Source organism: Pelodiscus sinensis, chromosome 5 (assembly GCF_049634645.1).
Source record: "Pelodiscus sinensis isolate JC-2024 chromosome 5, ASM4963464v1, whole genome shotgun sequence".
Taxonomy (NCBI): domain Eukaryota; kingdom Metazoa; phylum Chordata; order Testudines; family Trionychidae; genus Pelodiscus; species Pelodiscus sinensis.
Genome location: NC_134715.1, coordinates 131,362,840 through 131,385,743, shown reverse-complemented (window position 1 = coordinate 131,385,743; position 22,904 = coordinate 131,362,840). Strand labels below are relative to the sequence as shown.

The 22,904-nt window shown below is 44.2% G+C and overlaps 1 protein-coding gene across 2 annotated transcripts in view; it reads right to left on the bottom strand.

Annotated features, from left to right (window-relative positions):
* The window catches only part of SFXN5 (sideroflexin 5), a 202,505-nt gene that overhangs the window by 163,870 nt on the left and 15,731 nt on the right, over positions 1-22,904 (bottom strand). The window contains exon 2 of one of the 2 annotated variants that reach the window (XM_075931041.1): positions 10,639-10,707. The exons of the other annotated variant lie outside the window; for it this stretch is intronic. Coding sequence (XP_075787156.1) covers positions 10,639-10,707 — 69 coding nt within the window. The remainder of the gene's footprint in view (positions 1-10,638; positions 10,708-22,904) is intronic. 2 annotated transcript variants of the gene reach the window in all.

Genomic DNA, 22,904 nt, shown 5'->3' with positions numbered 1-22,904 from the left:
CTAGACGCGGTTTTCCGCAAAAAAGCCCTGATCGCCATTTTCGCCATCGGGGCTTTTTTGCAGAAAACAGTACTATGCTGTCTACACTGGCCCTTTTGCGCAAAAGTCTTTCGGAAAAAGACTTTTGCCCGAACGGGAGCAGCATAGTATTTCCGGAAAAGCACTGATGATTTTACAGGAGATCATCAGTGCTTTTCCGGAAATTCAAGCAGCCAGTGTAGACAGCTGGCAAGTTTTTCCGCAAAATCAGATGATTTTGTGGAAAAACTTGCCAGTCTAGACACAGCCCCGAGTTTAAGTGAGACTTTGGAGGTGCAGACGGAACCGCTACCAGGCAGACTTGAACCTGGGGCCTCTGGAGCTTAGTGTACGAGCTTCTACAGCTTGAGCTGTAAAGCAAGCAGGCACTCAACATAGGCTGTAGAGCTCATTTGTTCTTATCTCTCCCTGTACGTAGTCTGCCCCTACATAGGACAGCGAACTAGAGACACGAACAACTAGTCGACTATCTGAGAAGCTAATGTTTATCGGAGAGTCGACACATTAGTTGACTAGTCGCTCCCCACCACCCTTGCAGCCTCTATCGGAAAGAGGCAGCAAAGGGTGGGGGGAAAGGAGGGCTGCTTCAAAGTGGCAGCGCCGCGTGGAGCCCAGGGCCAGACCCCAGGCTCCATGTGGCGCTGCCACTCTGAAACACCACCTGCAGCCCGGGGCCAGCTGGAGTCCAGGCTGCATGCGGTGTTTTAAAGCAGCAGAGCCGTGTGGAGTCCCGGGTCAGCTGGGGACTCCCTCGCTGATCCTGCGCTCCATGTGGTGCTGCCGCTTTGAAACGTTCTGGGTAGCACAGGGCCAGCAGGAGCAGCGCTTACACCTCTGAAGTGTAGCTACAGCCCCGGGGCTGCTGCTACACTTGAAAGGCAAAGGTGCCCTTATCAACTATTCAAACAGTCCATGCAAAGTGCATCGACTATTCGATTAGCCGATTAATCTACATTTAACGTCCCTACAGTGCACGACACTAGGGCTATGTCTAGACTGCAGGCTTCTTTCGAAAGAGGCTCTTTCGAAAGAGCGCGTCTAGACTGCACGTGTAACTTTCGAAAAAGCGGCTTGCTTTTTCGAAAGAAAGCATCCAGTGAGTCTGGATGCTCTCTTTCGAAGAAGCCCTATTTACATTCAAGAACGCCTTCTTTCGAAAGAGGAACTTTCGAAAGAAGGCGTTCTTCCTCGTGAAATGAGGTTTACCGCCGTCGAAAGAAAAGCCGCATTCTTTCGATTTAATTTCGAAAGAACGCGGCTTGAGTCTGGACGCAGGTGAAGTTTTTTCGAAAAAAGGCTACTTTTTTCGAAAAAACCCCTGAGTCTGGACACAGCCTAGGCGTGTGGGTTAACCAGACACATTGCACAAGAGTGGATTTCAGATCTGATCTGCTAAGAGTACCTCCTAGTTGCAAGCACCACAAACTCAATCTAGCATAGCTGGATTTTCAGAGCCTCTTTCTGCCACTTATGCAATCCCGGGTAAAAATCCTAAATCATTATTGCTGGTGATTCTGCAGATGATATGCAAAGCAGGCTAGAATCCAGGTGACTCCACTGTATTAAATCTCCAGTAAAATGACAGGAACAAGAAACTTTTTGTCAGTGTAAAACCCGCAGTCATGACACTGAAAACAGACAGTAGATCTGTTGAGTAAGAAGAAATAATGCACACATTTTACTGTGATTCTACTTTAAACCTAATTATGGGTGCTCCAAATTACGCAAGGTTCGGCCCTTAATACTGATGCAGGCAAGGACAGATCTTCTTTGATTAGACAGTTAAAATACAGTGCTTCTGAATGCAACTTGACTCTTAATTCTTATTTAACTTTGGCTTTATTATAAGCTTTTTAAATGAAAGGCCTCTCCTGCAGTGTGTTAACAGTCTGTCTAGGTTAATGTCACATGGAATAAGTTCGGTTTATAAAAATATCTGCCAATCCCCATTGCTTCTTCTGATGGGGCTTAATTACAGAGCAATTTAAAGTATTATTCCAATCATTTTAACCTCACACTTTTCTGAAAACAGGCTTGTCGCCCACCAAGAGGTTTCACGTAGTCTCAACTACAAGATTAACTGGGCCTGACCTCAGCAGCACAATGTTTTCTGCTTATTAAGAAAGTTTGAAATTAGTTGCTGGGAAAATTATAAGAATTCCCCTGTCTTTAAGGCTTACATGCAATGTAACTAAGGGCTGAAGTCTAGATCTCAGAGTGATAGATGCAAGAAAGCATGTAAAATAAGAGGTTTTGGATAGGGTAGCCTGGCCTACTGAATGTAACCCACACCCCTAGTGTGGTTACTGAGCAATGCAAGTGGTACCTAGACCACAGCAACAGTTAAGACCAAGAGACCTCTACAGCATAGGCTGGGAGAAACTTGGCTTTTAGCTCAGAGGGTAGAGGCTCCTTATACTCAGCTCCAGAAGTCCCAGGTTCAAATCCGCCTGGTGGTGGTTACATGAATCGCAGCTCTGCTACTGGTTTGCTCATGCAAAGCACATGTGCTCACTATTCATCCCTCATTTTAAATTGTAATCATATCAACACCAGAAGACTTACCCAGCATTACCTGGATCCTTTAGAACAGAGGGCTGGTAGGGGTTCCGGAAACAGGTCTGGTGCCAGGCAAGGTAGTGTAGCCCCAGGCTTTCCCACTATCTTGATGGTGCGGCTGTCCCCAGTGGTCCCTCTACAGTATAGCTCTCCCCTGCATGCTCGCTGTCCCCCAATGGCCACTCTCAGTATCATGTCTCTCCTCTCTCTACCCCCTCCTTTTTATGGAAAACAGTCCCACTCCTGGCATTTCCTGTTTTCTTCGTACAATCAAACCCTGGCCTTGCTTTAAATTAGGCTAAGAGGAAGCTGCACATCAAATTTGGTCATCCTAGCTCTTACTAAACGCATCTGACGAAGTGGGTCTTTGCCCACGAAAGCTTATGCTCCAATAAATCAGTTAGTCTATAAGGTGCCACAGGACTTTGCATTGTTTATGCAGATTTATACTAACATGGCTACCCCTTTGATACTAGTTCTTACTGTTTAGGAGGAGTTTTTGGACAAACAGATGCATATTTCTAAAATATATGGATATAATTAATACCAATACCTACCTCACAGTGAGGCTGAGTTAATATTTGAGGTCCTCAAAGATGCAAGGCACACTAGTATGAAAAACCTGCATCAGAGTAAGCTTTAGTCTCATAATTTTACAATGCTAAATGTTAAAGCTGCAATAGTATCCATCTCCGTAGCACCTTTTAGTCTAACAAGCCCAAAGCTCTCCCCAGACTTTACCAATGGATTCTACAAAACTAGGAGTCAAGTTCACCCCTGATGCAATTCCATTTGGTTTCCCATACAGAGGAATCACTTTGCTGAACATCAGAGTACAGCCACCTCTGGGATGGGACGCTGCAAGTGCCTAGCAACATACACCAGTTTAGAAAAGGAAATGAAACTATCCAGCTAAAATTGCTGTGGAACAATTTTTGCAGTTCTCATTAGAAAGCTCATTTGTCCATTTCTTTCCGCTGATACTGGGCTCTTCCAAGACAAACAACAACCCATTTGTTCCTTGAGAAGAGCCCCAGGCCTGAAAGATGTAGCCATCTGTCAGCAGGAAAGGGCTTGCTGCATATGGCCATGTTTTATCTTTCACTCTTCCAGCCATTTCTAGATGTTATTCCCCGGTTAGAGTATAACACAGAACAGAACGGCTTTTTCTATTTACACACTAAGTCTTTCAGAGCAGTGAGTCAGACACAAATCGTGCAGCGACGGTGTAGACAAACAAAGCAGAATGCACATGCTTAAGGGTTCTTTACATGACCCTAGATATTAATATCGGTTTTACTAAGAAAGAGATTAGCCAAGAGAAAAGGGTTAATGATGTTCCCATAGCATGCTGCTGAGGACTCATGGGAGCTTCAGCATAATTCCATCCAAAAAAATTGTATTCTGGGAACATGCTAGACTGTCCCTGTGAGATCAGCATGGCTGACAGGGTTAAACTAGTAAGGCTTCTGCAGAGGGAAATAATGTCTTGGTGACTTATTAGAAATCTTGGAAGCGGTCAGTAATGTAGATAAAGGAAAATCAGTTGACAATTTATTTAAATGTCCTAGAGGCCTTTGACAAGGTCCCTCATAAGAGTCTCCTAAAAAAGCTAAGTAATCATAGGATGGGGATACAGGCCAAATATCATCACAGACTAAAGCTGGTAAGAAGGCAGAAAACCAAGAGAAGTAATGAATGGTTAATTTTAATCATGAAAAAAGTTAACAGGCTCATAAGTGTCTCAGCGCATCAGATGACAGACCCAAAGGAGTCCCGGACCCAACACAATGCACAGTAGAAGGAAAAATTTGATCTCCTCATATGCCCTATTGGACTATACATTAATCATAGCAACTCTGGAAAAGGACTGTAATGGTGTACGTCAGTGACAACCTCTGCTCAATGAATAGCTATGGTCAAAACATCCCCAAAAGGTGTTAAGATCTATATGGGATTAAATGGAGAATAATACGGCGACTACTCTAATGCCATTGTATAAATCCATGATGCGGTCTCATATTGTCTGCAGTTCTGGTAACCCAATCTCAAAAAATATATTGCAGAATTAGAAAGGTTTCAGACATAGGTGATGAGAAAGATTAGAGGCCTAGAACAGCTCTCCAATGAAGAGATTTTAAAAATAGATTGGGATGGAAAATCTAAGAAAAGAGAAGAATAAGACAAGACAATAAATATAGGTAACAGTTTCTGCTAGTGCTGTTTCATGATACAAAAACAAAGAGACATTCCATTAAAAGGAAAGACAATGAATTAAAAAATGATAAAATATTTTTTCATACAGAGCATATTTATCCTGTGGAACTCACTGCCACAGGATGTCAGTGAGGCCAAGACCATAGAGTGATTCAAAGAAGAACTGTATATTTTCAGAGATAACAAGACTACCTAGAGTTACAGAAGTTAATGCTTTAAAAGAGAGCTTTGCTGCTTCAGTGTTCAAGCCCATCTCTAATTCTGAAGAGGTAGGCAGAAACCTCAATGATGGGGAGGACAGACTGGGTTCCCACTGAAAGTCTTTTTTCTTTGTTAATGGGGGTGAAAGAAAAAGTTCCTGCTAAGAACATCTGCATCTTATGGTTGATAAAGAAAATTAAACTATACAATTGTGCTTCACAATTGAAAAAAAAATTACTGCACTTCTTGGGGCCCAGTTCTGATCTCATAAAAAATGGATTCACATTTGCATCACTCTAATTCGATAAAGTCATTATCAACTTGAATTTTGCACGGAATACAGTAATGCACAGTGGAAATGTTTTTTCCCCTCCAGTGAGCATTACTTTTCATTTATCAATAGTGAGTTTAATGTTAAGAATCAAGCCTTATTATGTAGTAATTTTTCTATTTTCACTTGTATGCTTGTGTTGTCTTTAAATAAATACCAATTCATGTGTGAGAGAAAGCCACTGAATTCACTAGTAACAGTATCTCTTTCACCGTGCTTTCTCTTGCCAGTTTGAGGGTTCACAGGCATCCTCATGCAATTATAAACCTCTCTCTTCCTAGTAGGTTATTTCTTCAAGCTGTGTTCCACATCGAGGGCACTGCCTTTTGAAAACTGGATTTCACATTTCATCCAAACTTGTGTTTTTATAAGTGAAGCTATAAACATCTATTTTATGGCATCAGAATTGCAGTTTTATTCTCTGCGGTTCTCTTGGACAGGAATCCAAAGAGAACTAATCTAATACATCTTACCCGTATGTCTTCGAATGAATCTGATCGATTCAGGAAAAAAAGAGACATTTTAAAAACTTGGCAGGGCATGTTTTCAGTTTGTGTGCAGAGAACTGGATCCCGATTGCCACTGACATTAAGACAGTTCAGCAGTCGGTGTTCTGCAACATGCACTAAAATTAAATTTACAACCGTGGCAGTATTAGCCACACACAAAAAAGGTGTCTATTCTCTATTGTATCTTCCCCTAGACAGAAGTATGCAGCATTGTTTAAGATTTACCAACTGAAATATATCTTTTGGGGGGAAATATTCTTTAAGATCAATAACTGTATGAAATATTAAATGCAAAAACTGTACATGTCAATTTCAATGCAAAATTAAATGCACACAAATCAGGTAAGTTACGGCACTGTTATAATCAGGAAAGTCACTATGTAAAAATGCCAACACCTTATTCAAAAGAAGTGCGTGCTGCCCTGTGCTTACTCAGAGTTAAATCTTCTAGCTTTAATGGCATAATACCTTTTTATTACATTTTATGACTCCAGCGAGCATCACAAGGCCAACTGTGCTGTATAGAAATCGCTCACTCCCTACAATTCTAGCTCTTGTAGCATCAGCAGAATTGTTAACAGACCTCCAATTGCAGACTCTTTATTTCAGGTATCAATGCACAAACCAGAAAAGACCAGGTTGACCTTTAGATTCTGGCAGCATTTGTGAAACTGTCAGAAAATAGAAAAACATTTTACCTGTAGACTAAGCGTGATGGGGCGCTGTCACAGAAGCCCCCTTGGGATTGTTCCCCGGTGTGCTGATCATGTCACTGATACCTGCCTTCTTACTTTCTGGGGCTCCCCACCCGTGTTCCCTCTAAGCAGTGCAACAGCACAACTTCACAGGTGATCAATCAGCCCCGCCCTGCCAGTCAGCTCCCTGCATAGAGCCCTGAGCCTCTGACTGGGCAGGGCTGATCAATCACTTGTGAAGCTGTCCTGCTGCACAGCTTGGAACACCGCTCCCCACCACCCTGTCCCGCTGAGCCAAATCCTCTGGTCTCTGCCAGATAAGGCACAGATTTGGGATAAACGCCGCCCTGGAGAGCAATCCAGACACCAAACCGCTTCAGCTTTGGGAGGATGCAGTTCTAGGGCACAACACCCAGGAAACCAACCCTCCAAAAACCCTCCATAAATCCATCTTCCTTTGTGTAAACATTTTACACAGTGAACGCTCATCCCCTTTATCAATGACAGAGAGATATGCACAATGGTTGTTCCCCCCAGGTACCAATTTACACTGGGCCTGATAGTAAACAAAAGTGGGTTTACTAACAGTAGGATTTAAGCAGTTGCAAGTGAAAACTGACAAATCAAAGTAAGTTACTACATTTAAATGAAAAGAAAAGGCATAGCTAGTTCTAATTCACTAAAACACATATTGCAAGCAGTTCTTACTCTAAAAAGCTGTTCTTATTTCAGGCATAATCTTCAAGCCAGAAACAAACACTTTCACTCTGATTTGGGTCTCCCGCCCTCTTTGTATCCCTTTGAGGTATGTCAGGTGAGCTAAAGACAAAGGACTGATAGCTTCCCATTGCTTAAATAGACTTTCCCCCAAGGCGAGAATCTTTTGTTTACATCTCCACCTTGAGTGGAAATTTACCAGGTACAAGATGGACCCCAGCACCAGGCAGTACGGTCACATGTTTTTCTAGGACCAAACACTGCTTAGACTTTTCTAGAACCAAACACTGCTTAGACATGGAGATTTAGATGGGATTGGTCCTGCCTAGAGCAGGGGGCTGGACTTGATGACCTTCTGAGATCTCTTCCAGTTCTATGATTCTATGATAAGAGGATGGTTTGATGAGATAACATGATCTTGGTAACTAATTGACCATTCATTATCAGTGGGAAATAGGTCAAGGGAGGGATAATAGGAGTTGCTATAGGGAACTTTCTGGGTGTCTGGCTGGTGAGTCTTGCCCACATGCTCAGGGTTTAGCTGATCGCCATATTTGGGGTCGGGAAGGAATTTTTCTCCAGGGTAGATTGGCAGATATCCTGGAGGTTTTTCACCTTCCTCTGTAGCATGGGGCGCAGATCACAGCTGGAGGATTCTCTGCATCTTGGGGCCTTCAAAGTATTTGAAGGCTTCAGTATCTGAGATACAGGTGAGAGGATTATTCTAAGAGGGGTGGGTGAGATTCTGTGGCCTGCACTGTGCAGGGGTCAGAGTAGATCAGTGGTCCCCGACCATTTGGGGTTGCTGGGCGCCAGGGGGCATAGCCGTTCGCCCGCCGGGCGCCCGGGGGGGCGGGGCCCCCCCCCCATAGACGCATTCCCGGGGCCGGTGCTGGCGCTCTCTCTCAAGCGCCGCGCGCCCGGGGCCGGCGCTGATGCTCTCTCCCCCAAGCGCCGCACGCCCGGGGCTGGCGCTCTCTTCCCCCCCACTTCCCCAAGCGCTGCGCACCCGGGGCCGGCGCTGGCACTCTCTCCCCCCCCTCCCCCCATGCGCCGCGGGGGGTCAATCCGCGGCGCCACATGCCCAGGGCCAGGCCAGCCCTGAGCACTTGGCGGGCGCAGACAAATGCCCCCGCGGGCGCCATGGCGCCCACGGGCACCGTGTTGGGGACCACAGGACTAGATGATCATAATGGTCCCTTTTGACCTTAAAGTCTATGAGTCTATGAGACTTATGGGACAAACAAGGTTCTTCACAAGTTGTTAAGCTGATCACCAAGTCAAGAGCACATTTAAAACTATAGAACAGTCTCATACTTCATATTTCTAACTTTACATACAAGAATGATACATGCACCAAAATAGAATCATAGAATCCTAGAGTGAAAGAGACCTCAGGAGTCATCGAATCCAGCCCCCTGCCAAAAGAAGGACCAATCCCAACTCAATCATCCCAGCCAGGGCTTTGTCAAGCCAGGACTTCAAAACCTCTAGGGGTGGAGATTCCACCCCCTCCCTAGAGAACACATTCCAGTGCTTCCACACCCTCCTAGGGAAATAATTTTTCCTAATATCCAACCCAGACCTCCCCCACTGTAACTTGAGACCATTGCTCCTTGTTCTGCCATCCGTCGCTACTGAGAACAGCCTCTCCCCATTCTCTTTGGAACCTGCCTTCAGGTAGTTGAAAGCTGCTCTCAAATCCCCCCTCACTCTTCTGTTCTGCAGACTAAATAAACCCAAATCCCTCAGCCTCTCCTCGTAGATCAGGTGCTCCAGGACCCTAAGCATTTTGGTTGCCCTCCGCTGGACCCTCTCCAAACAGGATATACAGATCCAGCAGACTATACATTAAAATTGATGGGTTACATGAGGTATTTTGTCTAATGCATCTTTGGGTACGTCTAGACTACAGGCTTTTGTCAACAGAAGTTTTGTCGACAGATACTGTCGACAAAACTTCTGTCGACAAAGAGCATCTACTCTACATTCAGTTCTGTCGACAAAGCAAGCTGCTTTGTCGACATGGTAGTGTAGACGCAAAGGACAGTTTACATGCAATAATACCTTCTGTCGACAGAAACTCTGTCGACAGAAGGCGTTATGCCTCGTAAAATGAGGTTTACCAGCGTCGACAAAACTGCTGAGTTCTGTCGACATTATGTCGACAGAACTCAGCAGTAGTGTAGACGCAGGTATAGTTTTGTCGACAAAAGTCCACTTTTGTCGACAAAACTCTGTAGTCTAGACACACCCTTTGAGTGATGCATGTTTTATATTCATAAGTCATTTTTCAGAAAGCACAAGGGGGACTGTCACACTAAGTGTCGCCCAAAGGCACAGAAATGATCAGCAAGGAACTTCATGATGCCATTTGTAAAGAGTCACTTTCCAGAGTACAAATACAGTTTTAGGTTTCAACAGCAACCTTGAAAGTGATCTCTAACAGGTTTTATTTATTTTTTAATTTGGATTTGTTCCCTTTTCTGCTCCTTTGACATGCGAAGGCTTGAAACTTTTTCCGTTACTTTATTTGGGGGAGTTTTCCGGATTAAAATACTAGGAACACCTTTCCTTTTTGCTGAAGAATATCTGGGAGGTCTCGAGGATGTGTATAGTGAGCTCTTCTACTTTAACGGAAAATACGGTGGAAACTGGCTCTCAATTTCCTGATGTTTGTGCAATTACAGCCTCATCCTGAATGGTGGAAAGTAGGGTTGTTAAATATAGATTAACTGACTAATTGAATAGTCGATGCAAATTGCATTGATTATTCGATTAATTAATAAGGGCGCCTCTGCCTTTGAAGTGTAGCAACAACCCCAGGGCTCTTGCTACACTTCAAAGGAAAAAGCGCTGCGGGGAGCATGAGATCAGCAAGGCACTCAAGCAGTCCCCCACCAGCCCCGTGCTCCTCGCAGCATTTCAAAGCAGCAGCCCCACATGGAGCCCAGCCGACCTGCAGCTCCATGTGGCGCTGACACTTTGAAATGCCAAGTGTAGCTCAGCACTCCCAGCTGGCCCCAGGCCGCACACACTGTTTCAAAGCAGCTGACCATGGGCTCCATGTGACACTGCCCCTTTGAAGCACCCCATATTTCCCCCCTCCTTACTGCCTCTTTCTGATAGAGGTAGCAAGCAGGGGAGTGTGACTATTTGACTAGTGTTTCACATCCCTAGCGGAAACCATCTTCAATTGTCACTGAAGTAAAAAAGAAACTGAATATGCTTTGCGTGTGATAGAATTGGTCCCTTAAAGCCATGCTAATGGTATATCAGTAGATACACTTACACTTAAATATTTCTTTTTTTAAATCAACTCTATCAAATAAGTAGTATTTTCAGAGATTACAAGAAGTAAAAACATTACCTCAGTAACAAAGAGCGTGCGGGGATCGATGATGTCCAAGAAGTGCCGGAATCGGCCATAAAATGAAGTCTGAAAGACAGAGCATAGACAAGATGTTCCTTTGTAAAACAGAAAGGCATTTTATATTGTTACTTCCTCTGGAGAACTACCGTATATACTCGTTCATAAGACGACTTTTTTTGGAACAAAATCCCGCTGTGAAGAGTGGGGGTCAGCTTATGAATGGGTTCTTCCTGAGCTGCGGGAAGTATGGGAGCGGAGAGGCTCCATGCCGGCAGCCCCCACAAGGATCGCAGTGGCAGGCGGGCAGGGCAGATTGTATGGCTGAGCTACATGCAGCCAAGGTAGCAGACCAGTGGGCAGGGGCCCATTAGCCAATGGGAGCTGCAGGAAGCAGCACGGGCTGAGGGGCGTGCAGGCTGCAGGCACGGAGTCTCTCAGCTGCCATTGGCTGGGAACAGCAAACAGCAGCCAATGGGAGCTGAAAGGCTCTGAGCCTGCAGCCTGTACGTCCCTCAGCCCACGCTGACACTGACGAGGATGAGCTGGGTCTGGAAGTCTGTGCTCTGGAGTCAGCTTATAAATGGGTCAGAGACTTTTTACCCTTTTTTCTCTGTAAGTCTGGGGGTTGGGTTATAAACGAACAGGCTTATGTTCAATTATATACAGTATAAAGTAAGGGGAAACGCTATTCACAAAAAAGCTGATAAGGTGTCTCCTACATAAGCTCTCCAGAGTAGACGAGATAAACCAAACCTAGGCTTTGAGGCTCTGAACAAATATATAGATGACAAAGGACTCTTTGTCTTCCGCAGCTGAATTAAAACAGGTGTCACAATTTAAGGAGGAGAAAACGTTTCTTCAACATGCCCCAAGAATTTACAAACCAGAGTCCTCAATCCTGCAAGGGGCTGGATGTGGGGGACACTGGTCACCCTGTAGAGTCCTTCGCAAGACCAAAGCCTAGCATACTGAAGTGTTGTGATACCACATGAGAACAAAGAAGTGAAATGGTTGTGCCCATTTTTATCATCCAAGGGGACCAGGTGCGAAGTAAATTAAATTCTCATTTTTAGTAAACTCATGTGAATCAGAAACACGATTATGGGTTTCTTGTTGGTTTTTCTAAAATGAGTTTTAACCTGATAGTACTGGGTGTTTTACAACACGCGCACAACCCTTGCCTGGAAGACCTTACACTGAATGAAGCAATCAATAGTGATTTTGCTAATTTGAGGTGCTTGATCCGTACATACAAGGACTGAAATGGTTTTTCAGGTCTCCAAAATTGATTAATGAAGGCCAGGATGTTTAAGCTTTTCCTAGGCAATTACCATTTTGGTATCTTGCTATTCTAGACGGCTGCAGGCAAATTTTCACTGAATTAACTTACGTTTTTCATTATCACCCACTCTTGGACCAGGAATGAACAGCAATAAATATTTATATTATGGTAGCACTCAAAGGCTCCAATTGGGATGAGAGGCCTTTCTGCTGGGTGCTACACAAACACAAAGTGTTTATAATATAAAAGACAGAAGGAGAAAAAGCTCAGGAAAGTGGATGCAACATTCAAACAAAGGAATATGGTAAAGAACTGGCCCGGTTTGTTGGTTACATATATTGTAATTCTCTCTCCCTCCCGAGTCCTTCCCATGCAAAGGAACTGCACTAGCGCTGCTCGCCTCTACAGGAAAAAGCTGTTTTCCAGGAACTTGGATTACAGAGTGAAATGGACTTCGAACACGTTATTAGTCACTTGCACTCTGCACCAATGTCACTAAGATGCACTTGTAGCCAAAAGAACACAGCTCCTGTTAATAGGGACATTAAATGATTTTCAGGTATCTAAAAGGGGGTCACAGGGAGGAAGGGGGAAAATTGTTCTCTTTGGCCTCTGAGGATAGGACAAGAAGCAATGGGTTTAAACTGCAGCCAGGGAAGTTTAGGTTGGACAGTAGGAAAAACTGGAATCAATTGTCTAGGGAAGTGGTAGAATCTCCATCACTGGAGATATTTAAGAGCAGATTAGTCAGACATCTACCAGGGATATATAGACAGTGCTTGGTCTTGCCACGAGGGCAGGGGACTGGTCTTGACGATCTCTTGAGGACCCTTCCAGTTCTAGTGTTCTATGATTCTATGGCGTTGATTCTATGGAATTATCAACTAGTCGATTAGTTGATAAGGGAGGGAACTGCAGCGCCGCAGCAAGGTTAGCTTTTGGCCCCGGGAGCTAACCACTGTTATTCTGCCTTTTAAATGTATTAAAAGCACAGCAGGGAGAACGGGTACGAACCGGGAATCAGTTGTCCTGGCTCACACCTGGTCCTCCTCTTCCCCCTACCCCTCCTCCCCGCTGTGCTTTTAAAATGTATTAAGAGGACATTTAAATGTGCTGTTTAAATGTATTAAGAGCTCCTTAATATTAATAATAAGAGCTCTTAAAAGCCAGCTCCTCACAAGCACTGGCTCCCACGGAGCCACCTGCCCCCTCGCCCCACTGCCTCTGATAGAGAGGCAGCAACGCAGAGAATAAAGGGGGCAGGCAAGAGCCTGTACATGTGGGAAGCGGCTTTCAAGCCAAGTCCCTCCCTTTCCCCTGTATCACCAGCAGCCCAGGTGGGGCAGGTAGGAGCCAATACATGCGGGGAGCCGGCTTTTAAGTCGACTGTGCAGACCTGCCTGCCCACACCTTATGGTCTCTGATACAGAGGCTGCAAGGTGGGGAAGGCGGATGCCAAAGCCGGCTCCCTGCAAGCACCAGCTCGCAAGCTCCAGCTCCCAACCCCCCACATGTAAACATGTAACTGCTAAAACATCCAGCAGTTACACATTTACACCTTAGTTAAAATCCCCACTAGGGATGTTAAAACGCAAGTAACTGGCTGTGTAACCACTGAAAAAAATTCAGCGGTTACATTCACCCACCGTGTGGGGCAGTCAGCAGCTCCCCGGGAGGCAGTACGTGCCGGGAGTACCCACTCCCGCCTGTTGCCTTGCTCCCAAGCAGCCAGCTGCTGTCCCATGCTGCTGCCTCTGGTACAGAGGTAACAGTGCAGGACAGCAGCTGGCTCCCTGGGAGCTGAACTGGGAACCACATGTGACCGTTTGGGTAACTGAGAAGCTCATGCTTATTGGTTACCTGTTTAAACAGCTACACTCTTCTAACCCTACTCTTCTAACCCTACTCTAAGGGTCTGTCTACACTAGCCCCCTAGTTCGAACTAGGGAGACTAATGTAGGCATTCAAAGTGCAAATCAAGCCCGGGATTTAAATATCCCGCGCTTGATTTGCATCTTCCCAGCCAGTCGCCATTTTTTAAATTTGCAAGTCTGGGCTAACTGCCCACGTCTACATGCAGCAGGGACCCAGCAGTTCGAATTAAAGCCCGTACATTGAACTACCTGTTAAACCTCATTCCAGGAGGAACAACAGGTAGTTCAAACTAGGGCTTTATTTCAAACTACCGGGCCCCTGCCGCGTGTAGACGTAGGCAGTTAGTCCGGACTTGTAAATTTCAAAAATAGTGACCAGCCGGGAAGATGCAAATCAAGCGCAGGATATTTAAATCCCGGGCTTGATTTGCAACTTCGAATGCCTACATTAGCCTCGCTAGTTCAAACTAGGGAGGCTAATGTAGACATACCCTAAGGATCTATAGCCACGGAACCCGGCTCCGGTTCGCCGCTTACAGCCAAGGAGAGCCGCAGGAACCGGAGCCAATGGTGAACTGGAGCCAACGCGAGCCACAAGGCTCCATGGCTAGGGATACTTTAGCAAACAAAGCGGCGGGGGCCAACTAGCAGCTTTCCCAAAGTGGGCCTGCAGCGCACTTTGAGAAACAATGATATATAAGAAAGGACAGAGGCAGCACAGAAAGGAACAGTGGAGTGTACTGGAAAGAAAAAGAGAGAAGACATTCTTCAGCGCACACACAATTTCCTATATTCCCCTACACTTTTGCCATAGAAAAACGGCCATAGCTGCTGGGTGTAAGAGAGACTCTGTCTGGGAATATTTTGAAGAAATTCTTTCCCTGGGTAAAAAAGGAAAATGTGTCAAGTATAAAAAGAGCAAGATGATGATGTAGGACCTAGCTGCAAGAATGAAACAGCAGAAGGAAAATTGCTTATTAGAAGAAAATGATATAGATGAAGATATGCATATGTCTGAAGAACAATGTGGATCCACTGGTTAATTACTTAATTAATTCACTTTGAAATGCATCATTCTTCAAGACATTCTCTATGCCTTTCAGAATAAGTGTGATTTAACAAGTAAATTCCCAAGCTGTGTGCTATGCTGGAAATTGCTAGGAAAAAAAAAGTTTAGCTAATCCTTATGGGCTTCTTTAATTAGTTAACTAGATTTAGAATCTGTCACCCAGGTATACGGTATAGCTGCAGTAAGAGAGAGTTGCCAGTCGCCATTGATTCAGAGTCTAGAGTTGTCAGTGTCATTTTCTTATTTTATAGTACATTATTTTGAAACATCATAATCACAGACCATAAGGGTGATGTCATAAATCTATTCCCTACTTTACTTCAGCATAACTCAGTTTCCCCATGGGAACCTCATCCTATACTTGTTGTCTCAAAAAACAGAAGCGCCAGTGAGTTCAATTTTACTCCAAAATTGTACATTAGGGATGTTAAGCTGTATCTCCAATAGCGCATTCTACAGACAACTTTCCTCAGATCCCACTGTGGAATACACTAAGAACACAAAGGCAGCAAGTGGGTATGGGGAAGCAAGTAGCCAACTCAACTACCCAATAAGCAGGGCTTGACAAACCGCTGTTTCTACTCGCCCATGGCGAGTAGATTTTAGCCGGTTGCTCCGTGCGCCCCATTCACCGGTGCTTCGCACATGCGCAGTGCCGGTCTGGCGCATGCATGGTGTGGGGCTGGCGAGTGGCTCTCGCCATAGCATAGGCATTTTGATCATTTGGAATTGGATCTTTATCCTTGCTGAAAAAATGTAAATGATTAACTGAATAATAGAGCGAGGGGTGTGACTATTGAAAATCATGTTTTAATTTTGTTTCAGGATCTCATTTAAGCGTAAGAGACTTAAGACTGGTTATCTGCAACAACTTCAGTCATCCATTTGTACTTTTAGCAGCAGAGCTGCAACTCAACCTATTTCAGACAACAAAGCGTCAGTAGCGAGCAAAAGATTTCAATCATCCACCTCTATGGATGGGTTGGTAGCAAGGACCGCAAATACCAATAAGACACCAGAGATGAAAAGATTGCTCGGTTCATTTATGCCATAAATTCTCCTTTTTGCACGGTTATCAATAAACACCTTCATTGACATGGCTGAGTCCTCATGACCAGGCTACTCTCCACCTGGCAGAGCAAACACTGATGGAAGGTGACTAGATATACTGTGTGAGAAGGAACTTGAACATTGTTCAAGAAATACAGAGGGGAAATTTGCCAGTTTAACCCATGATGGGTGGAGCAATGTAGACAATGATCCAGTAATATGTGCCTGTGTCAACAGAAGATGGGGCTACATCTCTTTCAGAAACAATAAATACATCAGGAATTGCCCACACAACAGAATATTTAAAAGAAGTGTCAATGAAAGCTGTAATAAACTGCGAACAAAAATTCAACTGTCACGTGTGCTGTTTTGTCACAGACAATGCTGCAAACATGGCAAAGATGAGAGGACACTTCGAAGAAGAAATGGAAGGATGCGCCTTAATGACACATGGCTGCAGTGCCCATGTCACACATCTTTGAGCCAAAGACTTAAGCACGTCTTCTCTAGAAATAAAAGACATCACAAAAGACTTCTGTATCAGCCACTTTGCTTCAGAGAAGAGAAGCAAAGCTGAATCGAGCAAGAGGAGCCAAACTAATTCTCGCTCAGAACGTTCGATGGAATCCTGTGGTGGTTTTGAGCAATTTATTAAGAATTGGCCTTTTCTCATCAAATGTTGTGAAGAAAATTGTGATTAAAGGGATGGAAGTATGTCGAGGGGTGACAAGCCCTTGGAGGCCCCTTGGCTTTATTCTCTTGACTGAGTACCTCACAACCCTTGAGTCTATTTATGACAGAGCCCAATGGCCTCAGATACTATAAACGCCCCTTTACTCAGGATGTTATGCCCCAGCAGCCTCGATCAAAAAGTACACCCCTGTATTCAGGATATTACAGCTTCATGGCTGCAGCCAATTTACACACTCCTATGTGCAGGGTCATATGGCCCAGTGGCCACAGTCAATATACATGTCCCTATATTTGGGGTAATATGGCCCAGCAGCCTCAATCAACATAGAAGCCTCTCTTCAGGGTAATACAGACCAATGGCCTCAGTCAATACAGCCTTGGTAATGCTCTCCACACACAGGATATGTAAGGAGGGGGTAGGGGTACCCAGGCCTTCCTTTTCCACTGGGACCCAGCCCAGGGCCTTACTGGCAGTGGCACAATCTACTGCTCGCTCAGCGGTGAGTCCTGCAGCAACACACTGAGCGCTTGGGTAGCAATTCCCAGCCCTGCGCAACTTCCCACTGGTACCTGGCAGATGTCCTCTCTGTAGGCTCACTCTCATTCTGCAGCTTCTCCAGTAGCCACTCTTGGCCCAGCTGCTGCTCCTTGGTCCGGCTGTGCTTCCTCCTCTGGAGGTCCCTCCACGCCTCCTTCCCCTTCAGCAGTCAGCCCTGAATGAGCTTCTCTAGGGGCTTTTATAGTCAGTCTCCACTTGGAGCATGCCCACCAGGGCTCTGGAGGTGGGGCTCTCTCAGTGCAGGGTTGATACACCCTGTGATAAAGTATCTCACCTAAAATATCTAACATTGGATTAAAGAGGAATGTCGAGGATATGCTCAGTACACTGAAGCCTTACACAAACGTCAAAGAAAATGTTGCTGCTATTGAAATCATTTCAAGACACACTAACGAAAGAAAGAAAGAAAAGAGGAGACTAAGGGGGGATAGGATAGAGGTCTATAAAATCATGACTGGTGTGGAAAAAGTGAATAAGGAAAAGTTATTTACTTATTCCCACAATATAAGAACTAGGGATCACCAAACGAAATTAATAGGCAGCAGATCTAAAACAAACAAAAGAAAGTTTTTCTTCACTCAGTGCACAATCAACCTGTGGAACTCCTTGCCAGAGGATGTGGTGAAGACCAGGAATTTAACAGAGTTCAAAAACAATCTAGCTAGATTCACAGAGGTGAGGTCCATCAATGGCTATTAGCCAGGATGGGTAGGAATGGTGTCCCTAGCCTCTGTTTCTCAGGAGATGGGTGACAGGGGAGGGATCACGTGAGGATTACCTGTTGTGTTCCCTTCCTCTGGGGCATCTGGTATTGGCCACTTTTGGCAGACAAGATACTGGACTCGATGGACCGTTGGTCTGACCCAGTATGGCCGTTCTTATGTTCTAAATAACTCACCAGAAAATTAAACTGCAGGAAATAAACAAGCGACTGGATCAAATGCTTCCTCCACCTCCTTTTATTGTGAACAATCTTAACCCCAGGTATAAAGGTAGATGCCTCAACTTCCAAAGATGCTGCTGCTTCCATGGCATGGGTATCTCAAAATCATTCCTATTATGCCAGTCATAATACATTGCAGGGGGGGCTGGAATGAAACCATTTAATCAGTACACATTCACTGATGATGTTTTGAATAAAGTCACTCCCCTAAATTGATGGAAATCATTAGCCAGGCACCTTGAAACAGAGTTAATTCCATTTCTAAGTCAACTATTCACAGCTGTGGCTTCCTCTGCAGGCACAGAAAGAATATTTTATTGTCTGCTATTATTCACTCAAAGCTAAGAAATCTACTGCAAGTTGAAAAAACAGGAAAGCTCCTATTCTGTTTCAGTCTCTGAATCAAAGTAACAGTGAGAGTGGGGAAGATGAGAGCTAACTGCAGAAGTTTTAAGGATATTGTACATTTAGTGATCTAAGGATAGGTCTGTTAGAATTAATAAAATTTCAAAAACTTAAAAAAACAACTAATAGTCTAGCAGCACCTTAAAGCCTAACAAAACATGTAGATGATATCATGAGCTTTTGTGCATATAACCCACTCACTACCCACGAAAGCTTGATACCATCTACATGTTTTGTTAGTCTTTAAGGTGCTACTAGACTATTCTTTGTTTTTTAAGTTTTTCTAGTTACAGACAAACTCGGCTACCATTCCAAAGCTTTTAACATTTCAAAATTAAAGAAGAAAAGAGTTTAAAGACAGCCATCAACTGACCACTCTGGACACTGCTGCATTTGCAAAGGTGAAACATATTTTATTACATAACATTTAAGATGTAGTTTAAGTGCTATTGGACTTGCACGTGTGTGTGATTTAGTTATTCGCATTCCTAATGTTGTCTCTGCAGCTTGACACAGATAGTGCATAATACTCATTATTTCCTAAATTAATAAATATAGTTACCTAAAAAAGTGTAAGTAAAAAGATGTTGTAAAATGCTGTATTGAGCTGTAAAATAAGATGCTTTGGGGATCAAATTTGCACCTTTGTTTAAGAAATATGTGAATAAGTATCAGAGGGATACTTGGTTGGTTTAAATCAATGTTTTTTTCTTGGTTATTTAAATTGTGATTTAAATCAATCCACCCTGTGGCCGAATGATTGGGGGGAAAAAATGACTTTACTTCTCCATGTCTCTGTTTCCCCATGTTTAATATGAAAATAGTTCTTTTCTACAACACATACTGTTATAAGGCTGAATTCGCTTATATTGAACGGAAGTTTCTATAAAGTCTCTGATCTCGCAGGATCACGGATATTCCAGGACTAGAAAGTCCCCGTGGAGGGCTGGGAACCTGGCGTGTGGCAGCGGGGTCAGGAAACCCAGTGGGGCTGGCAGACCCAGGGCTGGCAGGGCAGCAGGCAAGCAGCAGAGGGGTAGCTGGCCAGAAAGCCAGTGGCAGGGCCAGGGCTAGGGGGCCAGAAATGAATATCCCTCATTCAGGACCGGGCAGGTCCCAAAGGTGCCTCCAACCTGTACAAGTGCTGATAGCGGTCTGAAAAAAAGGGAGAGGCTTATCGTAATCGGGGAGCAGCAACTTTGCTAAAACAGTACATAAGGTGCCCCCATGCTTTGAACACAAGTGCTACAGAAACACAAGTGTATATTGTACAGGAGAGAGAAATATCATCACAAAGCGTATTTCTTTCACAAAATAATAAGCCCCAGCTTGAAAATTCTCCTCTCCTTGGCCCTGGTAAATGAGATGCTTTCCCTGTCAGATTAAGGGGAATCGATTTATAAGTCTCTATACCGGCGAGGAGCAGCCTAGGCTAGTGAGTGGGCCACACGAGTAGCCTCCTTCGTCTCAGTTGGCCGCAAGATTGTCATAATCACAATGGTCTCCTGGGATAGGGTAGTTTTGCTAACTGTGTTGCGTACCTAGAATTTGCAGGATGTGTCAACTGAACTGTAGCGGTGCTTTAATGGGATGCAGAGGACACACACAGCTCTCACAATATTGTGTGCAATCAGCATGCCCCTCACTTCAACATGCCCTTGCTTTAAGTGCGTGACACTTTTGTAATACAGGTAGGAAAAAAAATATGTGATCAAAACTAGCAGAATCTAGCCACCCTGTGCACGGGCAACAGTAAACAAGAGGTCTTGTGGGCCAAACACAGAACCCCAATGGGCCGCATGCAGACCATGGGCCGCAGGTTGCCCACTACTGATTTACATCCAAATCAAACCACTAGATCCAAACCTCCTCCAGTCCTGGGGCAGTTCAAATTCTGATCTTAATTCTGTACCCCAATCCCATTACTATTTGTAATCGGTGTGCCTTTTCAAACTTAACTGCATGGAACAAACACATCCCTACATTATGCACCAGGTCTCTTATTCAAATTCAAGTGTATGCCTAGAGCACTGAGTTTCTCCATGAAAAGCTAAGGGATAAGCAGCCAAAAGGTACAGGCCATTTAGCAGGTTGGCTACCACAGATCCACAAAAACGTGGGGGGTTTCAAAGAGAGTCTCTTAGGCATTTCTGGAAATAGAAAAGGTTTAGAGCCACAATTTCTAAAAGAGTTATGAAGATTCAAACCAAAGAACTCCTAAACACCTTTGTTTTTAATTATACATTGACATTTAACACTGCTTACTTGCCATACAGTATTCACTGAATGATGCAACACTTCACCATCACTTTTATTCACAATTAAACAAGACACTGCATCTCATAAAGAAAACAATGCCTTTTCTCAGTCATTTATTAAGACCTCAATGCTGCAGCCTTTAAGCAGCCAAAGCAAATTCTTTATGAAAACGTGCATAACGAAGATATGCTTTATGTAAGATAGCTCATGTAAGGTATCACTGGAAAGGTGTTGATTTACCAAATGATTATCCTATTTGCATGAATGTATCGTTTTTGTATCTGAAGTTAGGAATATTGACTATGTGTCTGTATTTCAATAATGCTACTTCGAGTGACGCCCACTGCCAAAACTTCAGGTACAACAATGGAAAAACCAGACAAGCTGATGCCCCATTCGTGAGGACAGTGAAAAAAGCATCCCACGGATGCTCCGCGCTGTCATGGATGCTGTGATACTACAGAATTAGGTGACCTAGTCACCTGATACTAACCTCCATCTTGGACTGCTGAACTTTTCCCTTGGAAGGTGGAGGAATCAAAGGATTCCCACCATTGGAAATCCTATATAAGGTGGGGGACAAAAACAATCAAGGTCTTCAATTTGTTTCTCCTCTGCCTCTCCACTCAAAAAGATGCTGGAGAACACCCGGAAAGCATTGGAATGGGGCAGGGAGGGAGAGAACTACTTGGCTTGTGAAGGAATCAACCTAAAACAATATCTAGAGTGAGGAATTATTTTCTTAATACTCTGCTGTTCTCTTTGCTTCCTCTTTAATTACTTAAAATCCACATTTTGTAGTTAATAAACTTATTTCATGTTTAGAACATAACCCAATTTGTATAATTTCTAACAGTGAGGGCAAGAAGTTGTGCATATTTTCCTCCACAGTGAGGGAGGAGGCAAATTTCATATAATTTTGGGTTTGGTCTCCGAGGGAGGTGGGGCACCTGGGTGCTGAGGCAAGTCACTTAAGCTGAGCTTTCCCAGAGAGGATCTCAGTGTGTGTATATCAGTCTGCAGTTGAATGCGGCCCTTGCATGCGTGGTTGGGTGGAAAAGGCTTGGGAGCCTACTCCAACGAGACCAGGAAAAGGAGACCAAGGATGACAGAAAAGGATGACAGCCTCAGTGGTATCTTGGCACATCAGGTAGCATTGCAAGGCATTCAGCCTATCACAATCAGTTTTTGATCCCAAAGTATGTAAACTGTTTAATACTGTTCCTCTTAATCTTCCTATCAGATTCTTCCAGCATTTCCAGTAATAAAGCGGGCCATTTTAATACAGTTCCTTGAGATAAAGCACACTGGACATGCTTTTCAACAAGAGTTCCCTTATTTCTCCCCCAACATTAACTAAAATCATACCAATAATTTGAGATTGTCATAGCCTGAATGACCATTTTTACCAGTAAAAATACTAGGCCTCTGAGAATTTTAATCGACAATCACAGTTATTATTTCACCAACCAACGTTACTAATCAGTTATTCTCGTATCTTTGACGCAAAGTCCTTGGGAAAGTGCCCCTTATGGAAATATGCCACTGCCCTAGTGGCAACCAATGAACAGCAAGAAGAGCCAAGTCTGAATCTTAATAACAGGTTTAAAGTTACGCAGTGTGAAAATGGGGCCACTAGCACAGAACATGGCTCCTGCTACCACACAAAAGCACAGAGAAACCTCAGGCCTAATCGAGGCTACAAAATTATAACAGCCTAGCTATGGTGGTCAGGAGTGTGCTGAGAAAACAAACACCTCCCACGGCCAACATAGCTGAGCCAGAAAAGACCCCAGTGGAGATGCTATGATGTCAACAGAAGAGCGCTTCTGCTGGCACAGCTAACGTCCTGCGAGCAGGTGGTGTTTTCCAGTAGAACTCCTGACTGTTCATACTGTGTCTACACTCGGGGGCTCTATTACATTGGCTCCGTAGTGTAGACATGGCCCCAGACACTAGGACGTTCTAAGCAGGAGACACTGCTTGAGGATCAGTGTTATTCAGGCCCCTCTCGTGACTGCCTTCCCCTAGCTCTCTGTAAACACACTCTCTTGCCTGCTAATTTAAGAGATTGCAAAACTCGTAAGAGGGAGTAGGTGTTTGCGTTTCTTTCAGATAACTGTCCAATT